The sequence below is a fragment of the Danio aesculapii genome, chromosome 6 (genome assembly GCF_903798145.1).
Source record: "Danio aesculapii chromosome 6, fDanAes4.1, whole genome shotgun sequence".
In the NCBI taxonomy this organism is placed as follows: Eukaryota; Metazoa; Chordata; class Actinopteri; order Cypriniformes; family Danionidae; genus Danio; species Danio aesculapii.
In genome coordinates, this window is record NC_079440.1 from 48,064,554 (window position 1) to 48,082,110 (window position 17,557).

Genomic DNA, 17,557 nt, shown 5'->3' on the forward strand with positions numbered 1-17,557 from the left:
GAGACAACAAAAATCATATTTGAAATATATACACCATTGAACATTTTTATTTATCTCAATGTCACATTTAAATTAACACTCACTGTGGTTCTTCTAGGATTAGACAGACACTCAGAGCTTTCTATTCTTGTGTCTGCATCTCACTCTCATCCCTTTGCCAGGTGATAAAAATCTGTAATGTTATTTTGAAGTCCTGTGGAATTAGGCCTACGAGACATTGGTCAGCAGAGCAGCGAAACGAGCAGATCAATAAGTGTAGCTCATGTTTATCACTTCCAGCAGCAGGAGAGACACTGCAAGCCCTGCTTTCTTTATTTCTGCTTGATTAGCAATTGGCCACAAATGTTTTTTGTTGCCTTCATTAGTTCTTTGTATTGCTTTTGTACATCTACACACACCGGAGAACACAGGGCTTAAAATTATCATTACCGGCCAGACTCTGAAACAGTGTAATGCTCCAAATATTTTTTATTAATAATTTAAATAGTATTTTATTTTATTTATTTATTTAGGTTGTTAATTTTTTTTTCTTTTATTTATTTTTAATTTATTTAATTAATTAATTTATTTATTTTATTTTATTTTTTTAGAGAGAAAGAGGTTGCAATTATATAAATGCAGTCTGATGTGCTGCATGCTTTAATGATTCTGCATTTGAAAAACACAACATACACCAAACATTGTGCCTAGTTTGTAATAAGAATGACTCAGAGATCTGTTGGTAACATGCAAAATAAAAGCTCTACAGTTTTAACTTTTAAAAGCAACCACAAAATAACTTTTACAATTTAATATGAATATTAAGTATTTAGTTTTAGGATCTAGGCACACACATGAAAAAGGGGTTTAAATTATGTTTTGTGTCTAAATGTACTCAGTATTGATTATTATATGAGTGTTTTATTTTATTTTGTTTTATTTTATTTCCTTTTTCATTTTATTTTATTTATTTTATTTTATTTATTTATTTTATTTTATTTTATTTTTTATTTTTTTTATTTTATTTATTTATTTTATTTATTTTATTTATTTTATTTATTTATTTTATTTTATTTTATTTATTTTATTTTATTTTATTTTATTTTATTTTATTTTTTTATTTTATTTTATTTTATTTTATTTTATTTTATTTTAGAGAAGGACTTGCAATTATATAAATGCAGTCTGGTGTGCTGCATGCTTTAGTGATTCTGGATTTGAAAAACACAACATACACCAAACATGTTGTCTAGTTTGTAATGAGAATGGCTCAGAGTTCTGTTGTTAACAACCAGTTTTGAAGCAAAATAAAAACTCTACAGTTTAACTTATAAAAGCAACTACAAAAGAACTTTTACTCTTAATTATTTATATTAAGTATTTAGTTTTAGGATCTAGACACACGTATGAAAAGGGGCTTAAATTGTGTTTTGTGTGTAAAAGTGCCCTCAATATTTATTATTAAATGGCTTGTTATTAATTTAATTTAATTTAATTGTTTTTTATTGTACTTTATTTATTTTAGTTTTATTTAATTTAATTTATTTTTAATTAATTGAATTGAATTTAATTGAATTTAATTGAATTTTATTTTGTTTTATTTTATTTTATTTTATTTTATTTTATTTTATTTTATTTTATTTTATTTTATTTTATTTTATTTTATTTTATTTTATTTTACAAATTGAATAAAGTAGGTCAAGTTAAAAAATGACCAAACATTTTCTTGAACTAGAAGTTTTATTACAGTGTTATTACACCTTAACCTAGAGACATAATGAGTAGTCTGAGTGTGGTATTTGGCTTGGGTTTGGTTTAAGTTTCACAAAATGCTTCTTACATGATAGAGTACGATTGCTACAGTATGGCCAGTGGAAGTGTCTATCTATCATAATCACAGTATGCTACTAAACAAGCTTTCGGTTGGTGTTAAAGATGCTGAGAGCTCATTTTGACCTCTCTACCTCTCGTTCCTCTCAAGTTTGACTTGTGGGCGTGAAGTGTTGAGTGTGATTGTGTGCCCCGTGGGCAAGGCTAAGTCAGGCCCTGACTGCTTACTCTCATTTAAACAGTGGGCTTTAAAAGTCAATACACTTCCAGTGACTGCCAGATACTGTAGACTGACTGCCACTGAATAAAGCATTCAAGCTGTATTTTGCTCTTCAGTGCTGGAAATGTGACTGGTTTGCAGAAAAAGAGACTTAATTAAAAGTACAGTTCTCTCCCTATGACATTTTTCCAAAGCTGTTTGACTTTCTTTTTAAGCTCAAGGATTTTAAAGAATTTCTGTTGCTCAATTCACAGTTAGTGTCCATATAGAGATGTTTTAGGCTTCAAAAAAATCTGATAATGCATAAAAATGAAGAAAGTTATATGACATGGTGGCTCAGTGGTTAGCACTGCCACCTTATAGCAAGAAGGTGGCTGGATCGAGTCCCGGCTGGATCACAGATTTCTGTGTGGAGTTTGCATGCTCTCCCTGTGTTGGGGTGGATTTCCTCTCGGTGCGCCGGTTTCCCCCACAGTCAAAACACATGTGCTATAGGTGAATTGGATTAACTAATTTGGCCATAGTGTATGTGTGTGGATGAGTGTGTATGGATGTTTTCCAGTACTGGGTTGCAGCTGGAAGGGCATCCGCAGTGTAAAACATATGCTGGATAAGCTGGCGGTTTATTACGCTGTGGCGACCCCAGATTAATAAAGGGACCAAGGAAAATGAATGAGTAAATGAATGAATATCAAGTTGTTCATTGTTTTTCTTCCCCTTCAGTAAGTTGTTAAACTTTTTCCATTACTGAATCATTCTTGTGAACCAAATCAAAAGATTCGCTGCAAAGATTTGACTCAAAAGAAGGATTCATTTATGAATTTTCCAGAATGTAAACTAATCGCGATAGTTGAATTACCAGGAAAATTCAGTTATGGTAAATTGTTTATTAAGTGATAAGCCTTTGGAAAAACAAGCCTAAAGTGTCAGTGCTGAAGTTGTTAATCGATTAGATATACTTTTTGTTGAGCCCTTCTGTTCACATTAATTAAAATAATTTAAAACTAGCAGTTTAATAGTGAAGATAGTGCAGAAAAACTACATTACCCATGATACTATGCAAAAAAAATCCACCAATCAGAGAGTCACAGTGAACAAAGTAGACCAAAAGTGATATTTAGCAATTTTATGTTTTATTTTACTTTTTATTGTATTATTGTATTGTGTGTTATAATTTGTGGTGTATTATAATTTCTATTGGTTTTGAATTGTTTAAGCCATGAAATTATAAAGGATTAAAAATATCTATTTTAAAATATATATATATATTTTTGTTTTTAGTTTTTGCCACCATTGTCTTTTTGTCAGATTTAGTCTTTAATGAACTTAAATCAGAGTTTAAATATATTGCAAATTTTAACTCATAGATTGCTGGTTTGTTATTAAGTTATGTTATTAAGTTTGCTAACAAAGTTATGGCAACTAATATCCTTAACTTTTCCAAATTTGATTGTAATGCAATAATGTTTGCCTTCTGTAAAGCTGCTTTGAAAAGTGCTATACAAATAAACTTAAATTACAAAGAATTGAATTCTTGACTCACAACATTTTAATAGTCTTTTTTATCAGGCTGAGGGTTAGGATACACTGAAAAAAGTGTTGCATGCAAAACTGTTGCAAACTATTTATTTGTGTTGAATTTAAACAAACAAATTAAATTTAATAATGTTCAACTTAATTTGTTTGTTTAAAATCAACCCAAATAAATTGTTTACAACCACTCAACGTAAAATAATTGAGTAAATCCAAGGAATCATCTTTGAATAATTTTTTTCAGTGTAGGAAAATAGTTAATTATCATTAATTATTGCATTAAAGCATGTTTTACATTGTTAATTGTTTGCTTAATATGATTTTACCTATTCTTATACATCTTTTTTCTTTCCTTTTAGGAAAAGAAACACCCATAAATGATTTTCTGAATGCATTGTTGGTCAATAATTTACTAGGTTTGAGTTGCATGCATTTAAAAGATAAAGATCAATAGCGCTTGTTTAAAATTAAGCCATAATTTACCATAATGGAACTGGTTGAAGAATTTTATGGCTGTAGCTTTTAGACAGTACCAATATATTAGATGTGATTTTCTACCCGTTCACCCATCTAAGTGGAAATGTGAATCAGTTGGCCTGCGTCTGCTTCGCCTTCACTAATGTTGTTTTCTTATGTGGCATTATTGTGATTACATCACACCATTCCCCACAGTTCATGGCTCCAGAATGTACTGTTAGTCTGCTTTTGAAGGACACGTAACGGGTCATAATCAAGGTTAAAGTAATTCTGTGTAGTCATTATTACCTCTGCTGTTGGTTGTTTCAGCCTCGCCTCAGTTAATTGAGAAGCCGCAGGATGTGCAGAAGCCCATCGATGACTCTCTGGTGTGGGAATGCAAGGCCACGGGGAAACCAAAACCCTCGTACAGGTGGATGAAGAATGGAGAAAACCTGGAGCCCACTGAGGTCAGTTCACCTTTGAGGTTTGAGGACGGTCAACAGACTTTTGTAGCAGATGTGCAGATACTGCTAATGAGTAATGATAGGAATTTCATTAAAGACTAGAGTGAAATTCAGTTACAGTGTAAATTTGCTGTTAATTTATTGATCTTTAGACCATGCAAGATGTAGGCAGTGCTTAATTTGAGCCAGATCTTGACAGATCCTATTCTGGAAAATGTCAGATATTCGCAAGTTAAAGCAAAAGTCCCGTAAATATTGACAATCAACAATATTTTAAGCCAATCGACTTCCTTATTTTTACAATCACTCTCATCTGTTAGTGATTGAGTCACGAGCAGCCAAAATAAATTATGGCATAGTGGCCAAACTAAATAATATTTGCAAAATGGCAAAGAGCCAGTCACACATATGTTATTTTTTTTAACTATACGAGTAAATCTGATAATGAGTCTGATCAAAAGAGATCTCGAGAAGATGAAACTGCATGAGTGGATCAGGATAGCGGGAAACAGAAACAAAGCGATCTCAATTCAGCCAGAAAACATGACTCTTCTTGAAGATTAGACTGAGTGAGTCGTTTAATTATTTCTTTTTCACTTGCCACATAAAAGTGACATGAACTAAATAGGGATTGATTTGTGTTTGTAGCTACATGTTTTTATTCTCCATGACTGACCTATAACCTTATATGGCACAGAATAATTAAAGACCGTTCAGAACTGTGATGGTCTTTTTTTGTGCTATCACCATTTAATGATGTCTGGGAAAACTGAAATTGTTTGGTGGACGTCAGTCACAGTAACTTTTATTTCCTGGTTTTGTTCCGGGAATTATTCATTTACAAATTAAGCTCTGGATGTAGGTGACTTTTTTATTTAGTTGAAAATGAAAGAGAATTTTTAGCTCAGACATGGTGATTCATTAGATGCAACTCAACAAATTAAAAATACTCGTACTGGCTAAATTAAATTAATATCCATTGCTCTTGATGTGGCTGCACAGTGGCGCAGTGAAATCGCATCACATGAGACCAATCAAAGATCAAAAGATGACCCCTCTGGACAAAAATGTAAAATATGGACCAATCGCTCACTTTTTTTTATGTGTAATCATCTTGTTTAATCCCGCCCCTTTTCACAGCGCCGTACAACAAAATTGATCGTTTTTTACAAGCCTGACGCATTTAACAGTCATCAGCATCTTAAATACTTTAAAGTTTTATATATTTTTATTTTATTTAAAATGTATAAACATTTATATGTATTTATGTATGTATTATATCATCTTTGCTTCAAATTAAAAATGAATTACCGCTTGTCTAAGGGGTTTCTAAAGCAGCTTCTATGGGACAGGACAGCAAATTTAACGTTATTCTTTCCTCTGGCTGCCGTCATCAGTCTCACACAATTTTTTCTTTTTTCTGAAAGTCTTCATAACACCATCGTGGAGTTTTTTTTCTTTCATTATTTGAGCAAATGTGATTGCAAAAAAATTAGTTTATTCTCCCATTCGCTGTACTCTAAGTTTTCCCAACTATGACGACTTCCGCTACTGAGAAACCCGGAAGTGTGAAAAGGGTCTATTTCGCACGTACAAACTCCAGTTTGACTGCATAAGTCATACAGTAAGTCAGATCTGAAGGCACACTTGTTAATTACAGACAGGTGTGTTTGATAAAGTAAATTAGGACCAATCTTTTTTGTATTTGTGTAGTTTTCCATATTTAGAAATTAAACGTGATCCTGGATGACAAAAACATAAGTGTTATAATAAGTGTCAGTTGTTGTCTTTATTTGAGATTTTCTGGAATCTGAATAAATCTGCTGTCCATTGATGTATGTATTTGTTCAGGGTACTGTACAACTATTTGAACATCTGGAGTCTGAGGGTTAAAAAATCTAAATATCAAATATCAAATTGCCTTTAAAGTTGTATATATGAAGTGCTTAGCAATGCTTATTACTAGGGCCAGACAGAATCTGCATTTTTTGCTATTTCTGCACAGAATTTTGTTAAAAATCTGCAGATTTATGCGGAATGATTTTGGGAGTATCATAACTAAAACCTTAATATATGAAACAAAAAATAATACATTTTTAACTTTTATTTCATGTTTACAAAGCAGATCAAATTAGATCCACTTTATTTGGTAAACAAAGCAAGTTTCTTAAATAACATATCTACTAAAAGACAGAAAATATTACTTTACAAACTGTATTGCAAATAAATCATATAAATATGTCCATATTAGTCAATAATATTACTGAAATTAATTAAAAAACTGATTAAATATAAATTTACACACATTTACACAAGTAAATAAACTGAATCAATGATGAGCTAAAAATCTGCGGAAATCTGCAGAATTCTGTACGCGCAGATTCCGTGTGGGCCTACTGTAAATTTACAATATATCTTCCTGGAACATAATCTTTTTATAATATTCTAATGATTTTTGGTATAAAATAAAAATCTATATTTTTGACCCAAACAATGTATTTTTGGCTATTGCCTAAAATATACCTGTGCAACCTAAATTTTTATGGTCCAGGGTCAAATATTTTTTTATATTTTGAAAATCAATGAGGTCCAGTGTTGTTTGGGGCCACATTTAGGATTTAAGATTTAAATAACTATTCTTCTACACACACAGAAGTTAATTCAGGCTTTGAAATGCATGAGCAAATCATGACAGAAGTAGTTTTTTTGGGTGAATTATGCCATGAAAAATAGTACAACGAATGTATGATATACATAGCATAACAGCGTAACATAGAGTACACCCTATTTTGAAAATGAATATTTTGATCCATTTCCCGGTGAATATAGGCAATATATTTTGGTGCATTTAAACAAAACAGATTTATTAAACAGATTATTTATTATATTTATTTAAATTATATTTTAATCACCAAACATATTTAAAAACTCAAAAGATAATACAATTAAATTCAAGCAAAATATTGCAAAAAAAAAAAAAATTACAACCTGCAAAATTTCAACTAAATTTTTCTATTTTCTGCTTCTCTTGATTTTTCCTCTTTTTAAATTTGTATTTGATATTTTTCTATTACATATAAATTAGTGTGTACTAGTTTTGGACCGTTATCGTAAGCTATTGTGATAGATAAGCTCCAGATTTGGCTTCAGTACTGACTAATCTAATGTATATGCACAAAAATAATAGCGTATAACTTCCTATTAAAAATATGAATAAAAAAAGATTTGTGAGGGGTGTACTTATATATGCTGAGAGCTGTGTATTAAATGCTATGTGAAATACACAGAATGTTGAGAAATGTGTTATTTATTCTCTCATTTTTAGGTTATATCAGAGATTTAGTAACAGTCAACACAGTAAATCTGCCAGCAATCTTTATTAACCTTGTGAGGCCGACGCTTTAAAGTGTATTCCTTAATGGCATCTCTATAACCACCTAAATCAGAGTGAATCCACTGAAGTGCAGACTGTCATCCTGTGGACCTCCTATATAGGCCACTCCAGGAATTATCGAAACAATAGCAAGAGACAAAATTGAGACCATAAAAGCTTCCAAATATCCAGCACTTGTTCTGGCAATGAGAGGGAATAGCCTCCCCCAAAAAATGCAATAAACTCAAGATGGCAATAGGTAGAGGAAAGCACTACCAATATACTCTCAAAACACATTTTAAAGATTGAACCAACGCATTTTCATTCCAGACCACTTCCTTTTGTGTGGTTTTGTCAAAGTTATTTTAAGATGCTGGAAGATGATGGAAAGTGATGTTTGCAGCCCATTTAGCTTCCATCGTGTGACTTTTCAATGTAGGCGCTTGATTTTTATCCAATGGGAATTTATTGAGTCAAGAAAAGCGGGGAACTGTTTGTTGAAACTTCAGCAGCCTCGGTGAAGTCAAATGAAATAAAAAGTCAGGGCAGGTAAAAGCAATTTATGCTATTTTAATTGAAGACGCCTGTTGTTTTTTCTTTGGAATGACATGCTCTGATAATTCCTGCACAATAACACCAGTTAGGTGCATTAAATTAGTAAATAGGATGGTTTTGATTTCATGTCGACTTTAAATAAGGTGCAAGAGAGGAGCTGGCTAATTACGGCTCTTCTAATCATCATTACTGCTCTTCATTGCATAAACATCATTACTGGTTCACAACCTTCAAACATCACCAAACACAAGCACACGACGGACATTTAAAGGGATAGTTCACCCTAAAATGAACGTTATTTCAAATACTCACCCTTTACTTGTTTACCATTGACCTCCATAGTATTACTTTGTTTTTTTCTACTTTCTAAGTAAATGGTTTCATGTATTTAGATATCTCTTTAGTGTTAAACTGAATAAATAAACTCATAAAGACTTTAGAACCACTTGAGGGTGAGTAAAGAGTGAGTACATTTTAATTTGGGGGTGAACTATCCCTTTAAGGAGCAAAATGCATTTAATGAATACTGTGACTTGATTTAGTGTGGACATTCATAGCTATAGACATACGATTCAAGATACTCAACAAACTCCATTAAATCTAAAAGAGCAGAATTTAAGCCTTTTTCCTTGAAGGCCATTAGGAGAAGGCTTGTAAACTTTTACTGTGTACCAGACAAGCTCTTATTGTTTTGTCTTTCTCTGAAATCCATTTAAACTATAGTGAAAGAGGTGATAAACATTTATGCGTCTCGACAGCCTGTAATATACAACCTGAGAGCATTTCACTCAGAATTCCAACCACTGAGCGTGTAAAGTTATTTTTAGAGACTAGCTACACTATGGTGTGGCGAATAAACAAATCGGTAACTTCATGTAAATTAGCCGGCCAATGTGGGCGCAAACAAAACAAAAGATATCGATTCATTTAGAGGCAGTGCGTAGTCCTGTTTGTGCGCTCACAGACGTGGCCTCTTGTCTTTCTTCATGTGTCACTCATTCTTTTCATCTTTCACACCGCCAGATTAGAATATCTATCAGCGCTGCATAATTAGCAATCTGTCCACTTTATTGTTTTGCACTTTAATAAAGAGCTGCTCCAACAGAACACTCTGCAGTCACACACACACACACACACACACACACACACACACACACACACACACACACACACACACACACAAAACTCTAATAAAATTCATTTACATGTGCTGGACCTCTGGAAATAATTTCTAATGCAGATTTTGCACATTTGTTGAGTGAATTTGTGTTTGAAAAGCGCATTTGCATAATGATCAGCGTTTTACAGGTATGCTTTTGTGCCAAGGTAATTGCCAAAAGGTGCACTTGAATTTTAAATGCTATGAAATCTCTGTATTTGGCTTTTTATGGTTTTTAAAAATGATTTGAAAGGCCTTGCGCGTTTCTGGAAGCATGTCTCTTTGTGCGTTGAAGAAATACCACCCTGTTTGTGTCACGACAGACTAATGTCCCAAGGGCACAACAATCCCTTGATTGAATCATACATTTTGATTCTCAAATGTTGATTTTCAATGCATCCCGGTTAAACAAATTAATCAGTGCAGAATTATTACAATCTCCAAATGTCACCGTCAACATCAGAGCTTTAATCAATTGTATAACTAAAGGTCACAGATGTAGCGAAAGCATGGGTTGTTGACTTATACCATTTGTTATTTTCCCTGTGCTTAATCAATTGGGACCTTTCATGTTCTTTCTGCATTATTGCTAAGGTGACCTGCAGAAAACCTCTTCTTTGTAAATTACTGAGTCGCTCTGTGTTGGGGGTAACGCGTTATAAGCATAGACTGTAAAAGATATAGGACGTAGTATCCGTTAAGTCACCCATAGGTTTCTGAAGAATGCAAAATAAGAGTAGGCGTGGCCAACCGTTGCTATTTTGTTCGCGCGTCATTGCACCAACCGGGGGATGCCAAAAAAGGGCAAAGAGGCGGAGCATGAGCGGAGCTACAGATAACTGTTAGCGTTTTGCTTAGACAGGCTTTTCTTTGGGAGAAACGCTTAATACTTCATTACCTGTGACTTGTTTGTGTTCTGACCACTTGTGCTTGGTTGTACACTATAGCAAAGTGTTTAGTCTTTTAAAAACCCTGTTGTAATACATTGAGCCACTCAGCATTGTTCTTATGACGTTTTTCTACAGGAGGAAAATGTTAATTATTTCTAAACACTTTAAATATAGTGTGTGTTAGTAAATGCAAGGCTACTTATGAAATCCAGGCATAACACTGTATGACAACGTTTCAGATGACTGTTCTAGAGCCTACAGCTAATCAATCTGTCAGATTCTGGAGTGCATTACAGCTCTAAAGAACATTATAAATGATAAATTATCTTAAATGAAACAAATACATTTATTGAGATGGTATAAGTATATAATTTCACTCACCTGGAGGCACGTGAATGGTTTGTGAGCACAATTAAGTGCACACAGCATGCCATATCATCTTATAATTGTAAGAAATAATTTCAAAAAGCAACTGACTGCGTAAAGCCACATAAAACAAAACAAAAAAGATGTATATGCCGAGTTCAGCGGCTAATCAGCCAGAATGTGATGGTGACCAGCGAGACCTAGCTGTCACTCAAGTGGCCATGCCCTTAATTATGCAGACTTAATATAATTTATAAATTAAACTGATGAGTTATAAAAAAAATTCACCCCCCCTTGCAGTTGTCATGAAGAGTAATATTAGCTATATGAACCAAAATCGTTCTTTGTACCAGGCTGTAAACACCTTTTGTTTCTGCTGTAAAGTTGGTCATTTTAACAGTGGGGTCAATGGAAATTTGCTCTATTATGCAGGACTAGCAGAATTTTGTTGAATTGCAGTTTCAGTTACTTCCGTATTTGCTTCACGAGGGAGAGCGGGAGGTTGCTGCTTGGTTATAAGTAACGCGCGTTACGTAATAATATTACTTTTCCAAAGTAACGAGTAAAGTAATGCATTACTTTTAAAAGTAAGTAATATTATTTGAGTTACTTTTCAACAAATGTAACGCAAGTTACTTTTTGCCTTGCTTAACTGGCTTTTACAAAATATATTGCGGAATAAAAATGACCTTAGTCAGGTTGGATCACACATTCAATGAGAGAGCATGCTGCAAGGGGAACAGACAGACGGCTCACACTCATCATCATGAGGTCTCTTTTTTTCGCAGCAGATGAGTCTGTGTAATGTTCTAGTTGCAGAATAACTCAGGATATGGGTTTATTTTGAGTCGGGGGGTATCTGGTATATTAGTACTTACTGAAAACGCAAACCATTTCACGACAACTCATTTAAAGAACTGGTCGGACTGGTTCACTTAGAATATCCGGTTAAAACAAACAATTCATTCGCGAATCGCTCATCATCAATAGGTGACAGAGAGTCATAAACAGAAACATTGGCAGGCTGGAGACTTACATTTTTGCTATGGATTCTTGTTATTTATAACTTATCAAATAAAATATATGGATTATCTTTAAGTGTAGATTATGTGTGATTAAAACTCTTGATAACTGCAAGAAACACGACATCGGTTATTGCTTTTATTGTTGAGGAAATGCAGCCACTGTCTAACATTACTGTAGAAGTGACTATGTTTTGTAATATAATACCATTTTTTTCTCTTTTTGGAAATTATTTACACATTTATTAAGGTGTAAAGCAATTTATTCAATGTATAAAGCTCAAAGATTTATTTTGATTTGGAAATGTTTTTATCGTCTTACTGTTCATTTTGTTATTAAACGTTTTTAGGGTTTAAAATCTGTTTTTGCCTTAAATTAGTTCATGTTAGTACTCTTTATTGCAATCTTTATCTCAATGGACAGTGAATTTACATTGCTAACAACAAAACATACAAAAGTAGCAAACACATTACAGTACATGCTGTCATTAATCTGTATACACAGCATGTATAGCGCTGGGCTCAGAATGTTCTCTATAATTTTATCCTACATTTATTAAAGGAAAATGAAGATAAAGGTTATATTGGTGATTGTTAAATGCAGAGCTTCTCTATAAAAAAAAGGTTAAAAAAAAACACCTGCAAGTTCTGAAAGAGATCAAACCTCAGCCAGGTAAGGAGAAGTAACTCAAAAGTAATATAACGCATTACTTTCCATAAAAAGTAACTAATTAATGCAATTAGTTACTTTTTGGGGGGAGTAACTCAATGTTGTAATGCACTACTTTCAAAAGTAACTTTCCCCAACACTGGAGTCACTGAGAGAAAGGAATATGATGTGCAAGGCACAAACCGTGTCCTGGCTAATCTAGTAATAAACATGTCAATGATCTCGTTCACCCTTATCATTGTGTTTTTTGGTTGCACTAAGTATAGCTTTTAATTTCACCTAATATAAAACAGAGTGTTTACAGCAGCTACCAACTGGTAATGAGGCCTATAGCATGAACTAAAGGAGGCATTATCTTCTTTTCGAAGGTGTAGATTTAAATCAAGACTTTGGAAATGAAACGTCTGTGCAGCACATTAGGATGAGATTTGCCGCGACTGTAGCCATGCATTCCGGTTTATGTCCTGATCTTACGGAGTTTGAGCGGTGACATTGCCAATCACTGCGTTTTAGCGCAGATGGTTCCCTCCCTCAGGTCCCGCCACATGCAAAACTGCTGATTTAAGAGGAACGTCACGGTTAATTAGTACAGTAGTAAAGTGAAGCTTCGCCTCACTCCCAACTGCTATATGGCAGCATGTGATTTTCCTGTATGGACTGATTTGTACCATAATATCCATTTGTCCATTTCTTACACAGATCTCATTTAAGCAATGATTATTCTGAGAATTGACTGCTGTTTATATACTGTGACTATAATAAGGTGTCCAATACTCAGAATCTGCGATCTGCATTTAAGCACATTCATCCATTCATTCATTTTCTTTTCGGCTAAGTTCCTTTATTAATCTGGGGTCGCCACAGTGGAATGAACCGCCAACTTATCCAGCATTTGTTTTATGCAACGGATGCCCTTCCAGCCGCAACCCATCACTGAGAAACACATACACACTTATTTATGCACACAAACACTACGGACACAGGGAGAACATGCAAACTCCACACAGAAAAGCCAACTGACCCAGCAAAGGCTCGAACCAGCGACTTTCTTGCTGTGAGGCGACAGCACTACCTACTGTGCCACTGTGTCACCCATTTAAGCACATACATACTTTTTTTTTTTTTACTAATGAACATAGTGGTTATTCTGACTGTTCAATTACGACAGTACCATTGTCGTAAATTTTAGCAAATATTTACATTCGAAGCTTCTATTGAGATTTTAGAATTAACCTTTGAATGTCTATTGTCATATTTTATGACTACCCTAAAATGATTACATTTTTTGTAATACAGTGGTCCCTCATTTATCGCGGGAGTTACGTTCTAAAAATAATCTTCATAGAAAAAAAGTCCAGTATTATAGAATGAAACCAAAGATCCAAACCTGCGGTAATAAGCAAACATTCATCGCTTTTAGCAAAAAGGTTTAAAAAGCTTTTTAGCTTACGGACAATGTTGGCCTCCAGCATAATGTTCTTTTTCCTGCAGTCACTGATCCACAAAGCTTAAGCACATTCCACCTGGGATCGCACATCTGATGCGCCCTGCACATGACAGTTCGAAGCAACACACACCAGACGTGCACATTCGCATGTTATTTAAAATGAAATTATTCAGATGGCATGGCAGAAATATGAACAGTGTCCTGAGTCATAGCTGGGCACTGCAGATAGCCGGTGACTTGCGGCGCCGGTGTGCGTACCCTGATATAAACCTATGCTCACAATTTTATTTTTGCATTGCATGGCACGGTGCATGTGATGTGTCACCCCATTTATGCTGGTTTTGGTGCGGACAATTAAAGCCCTTTTTGCATCCTTGTTGGAACTCAAACTGTTAGCGATCGCCGATTTATGTTAATTTGGCAGGCTGAACGATTTCTGTACTGTACACGGAGGAGATTGATTGACAACGGTCTACAGCCAATCAGGACGAAGAACACAATGCGCTTGAAAAAAATTCTAAAAATAAATTGCTCTAAAAATTTTTTGCAAAACTCCGAGGCCACAAAAGGTGAATCGCGGTTTAGCAAGAGACCACTGTATAGCCTAAAATTGTGTATGTGTTACCAGATTGCCCCTGAAGGTGTGTACCCCACTTTGTCCAGCATGCAGGAAAACAACATGTTTTTCACTGCAGTAAAAACTGTTATGTTTTTGCTATCAGAAAGTTATGTTTTTATTAGCTGAAATTGGCAAGGCAACAGATGCACACACATTCAATGTCATGGGAAAGTGTTGGATTCTAAAATGCATGCAATTATTTTGAGGTCAAGATAGAAATACTCAGAACTCTTTTGTGTTTTGAAATGTTAATAAATAACAATGCTAGGATAAAATGTACACACATTCAGGAAACATCAGTATAGTATAAGTATTTATTACTATAAGTTATTAAATTACAAAATTAAAAAAAAATATATCAAAATGACTGCCACTATAGTTCTAGCATTAAAGGAAATACATTTTTATATACTTCACGTTACTAATGGATTCATTCAAATATAAAATATAACCATATGATGTAAATTTGGCTGCCTTTGAGATATCCTTCACCTAAAATACACTGAATTATTACCAAACTGGAATGGTTTATTAGTTGTGTCTGTAATCATTCAATTGGATTTGTTCAAACGAATAGCACTGAATTATTAAAAAATTATTTTAATTTCCCATATGAACAAGAAATATACAAGTTCATTTTTACTAAAGTGTTCTTTAGTAATGTTGAAGTAAATATCAAGTATTTTTCATGTTGAAGGTATTCGATATACTAGTAGAATACTTGTAGTGTGCTACTTGAATATCACTTGGGACTAAATTGCCCAATATTAAACCTAAATTTTTTCATATAAACAGCATGGTTTTAGGTTTAATATTAGTATAACAGTAGTAAGTGGCTTATTGAACTTATGAGTATACTAGTAGATTGTTTTTTGTAATAACTGTATTGACCTTTTTATTTTATTTATTTTATTTTATTTTATTTTATTTTATTTTATTTTATTTTATTTTATTTTATTTTATTTTATTTTATTTTATTTTATTTTATTTTATTTTATTTTATTTTATTTTATTTTGGGTTAACTGTTTCTCGTGAATAAAGATATAGGGCAAAATGTGAAAAATGAAAGGACAGAAGACATTATAAAGCCCAGCAGACACCGTTCTGCCACTTTTCATGCCAATTTTTAATACGAACCATGTCTTTTTATGAGCCTTTAAAATATTTTTTATGCCTGTTGGAAGGAAACATGAGGTGGAAACTAAATTCTCTCCAAGGTGACCTAATCAGTTTAAGTGTATATACCTTTGTCTTGCAGTGTCCTTGTGTTTTAGATGTCTTTCGAAACTGATTTACCCATTTAATGTTGTTCTTAATACACTATATTCCTCAAACAAGTTTATTTAACATCAGAAGACATGCAAACTACATTCCATCTCGTTGCAGAAACGGTATAAACCTGTCAGCTTTAAAATATTATCCCAGCTTGTTTATAATGGCAAACATCATCCAGCCTCCCAGCGGCTTGTCCACAGAATACAGAGGCTCCAGCTCTGGTTAAGAAGTAAACAAGTCGAGGCTTTATTTCCATCTCATAAACATACAGATTTATTACCATCGTTTTTGAGCAGCCTCCCTACGCAGTGTCTCCCATTAGTAATGAACACTCCGATTTATGACCGTTTCCATCAACCTCCAGACATAATTTACCTTCCCAGACACGTTGTGCTTTTATGCAGATTAGCAATCTCAGTAAAAGACTCTTAACGGAGATATCCTGTTTTTTTTTTTTCCCTACAGGAGAGGGTGCAGGTCATTAATGGCGCCCTGTCCATCACTCACCTGGCACTCTCTGATATTGGGATGTACCAGTGTGTGGCTGGAAACAAGTATGGAGAAGTCTATTCCAATGCTGAACTCAGAGTTATCGGTGAGTAAAACCTGGTCATACGCATTTGACTTAAATATCAGTGTTTCTCTATAGAATACTGAGTGCATTAATAAAGCTTATTACACAGCTGTTTGGAATATTTGATTCTGATTGGTTACACCATTCGAAGGTATGTTATTCACAGATAGCAACCGCTGAAACTAATAACATGAGAATAATTTTGACTGTCAGTGAGTATGTTTACATTCACATGCTTGTATAACTATGTGCTTGTCTGTCACCATGCTGTTTTTGACTGTTTGGCACCCTGTTGTGACTGAATAATATGTAGGTTAGTGTATGCTCCATTCAGCTGTTTTCATTTCTGTCAGCTTTACATTTCAATAAAGTATTAATAAACTATTACAGCTTAAAACAAAGTTATGTGTTTAATGTTTATATTCTGTTGCAAGAAGCCCTGTAAAAAGTGGGATAAAGTACATCCAGACAGTTGTTTCCGCTATGTATACGGCTGCCAATAAACATGCCAGACTTTATTCAATTAAAAACCGCCTACATGTGCTTTATCCCTTACTTACACTCTTTGTTTTAATTATATGCTCCTGATAATGGCCTCTGATGTGATTGGATATTTATTATTGTTTATTATGTGTGCACATAGGCATCTTGTTTTTACCAAGGTAACCTTATATCAAGGAGATTTTGCTTTAAATAATTTAAATAAGAGCATGAATAATTTGTTGTTTAAAAAGGGTTGCCAAACTCTCAACCATTTGCAGTTGGTTGGATGAACTGAAGCCCACCCATACTTATCTCATTGGTTAATCTGGGGTGCGTTTCCCAAAGCTATTGTTAGCCAACTAAGGTCACAAGTTGTGTCGTTACAAACGTAGTTCGTTGATTTGACGTTTCCCAAATCCATCGTTGCAACAAACATTCGCAAACTGCATCGCAAACTTGTGCACTTGCAACTACACCTCTGAAATCATAGCTCCTGGCTGTTCTATTCCCACTTAGTCTCCCTATGCCCTATTCATTTAGAACATTCTAACATTTAAACTTGGAATGATTAAAAATAAAAAAGCATTAAATCATCACTCTTAGGTGTAGTTTGCTTTCAAAGTATTTTCACTTTATAG

At 33.8% G+C, this 17,557-nt stretch overlaps 1 protein-coding gene across 1 annotated transcript in view; it reads left to right on the forward strand.

Moving 5' to 3' along the window:
* Positions 1 to 17,557, forward strand: part of cntn4 (contactin 4) — a 308,523-nt gene that overhangs the window by 159,973 nt on the left and 130,993 nt on the right. The window contains exons 8-9 of the mRNA XM_056460400.1: positions 4,349 to 4,488; positions 16,328 to 16,457. Coding sequence (XP_056316375.1) covers positions 4,349 to 4,488; positions 16,328 to 16,457 — 270 coding nt within the window. The remainder of the gene's footprint in view (positions 1 to 4,348; positions 4,489 to 16,327; positions 16,458 to 17,557) is intronic.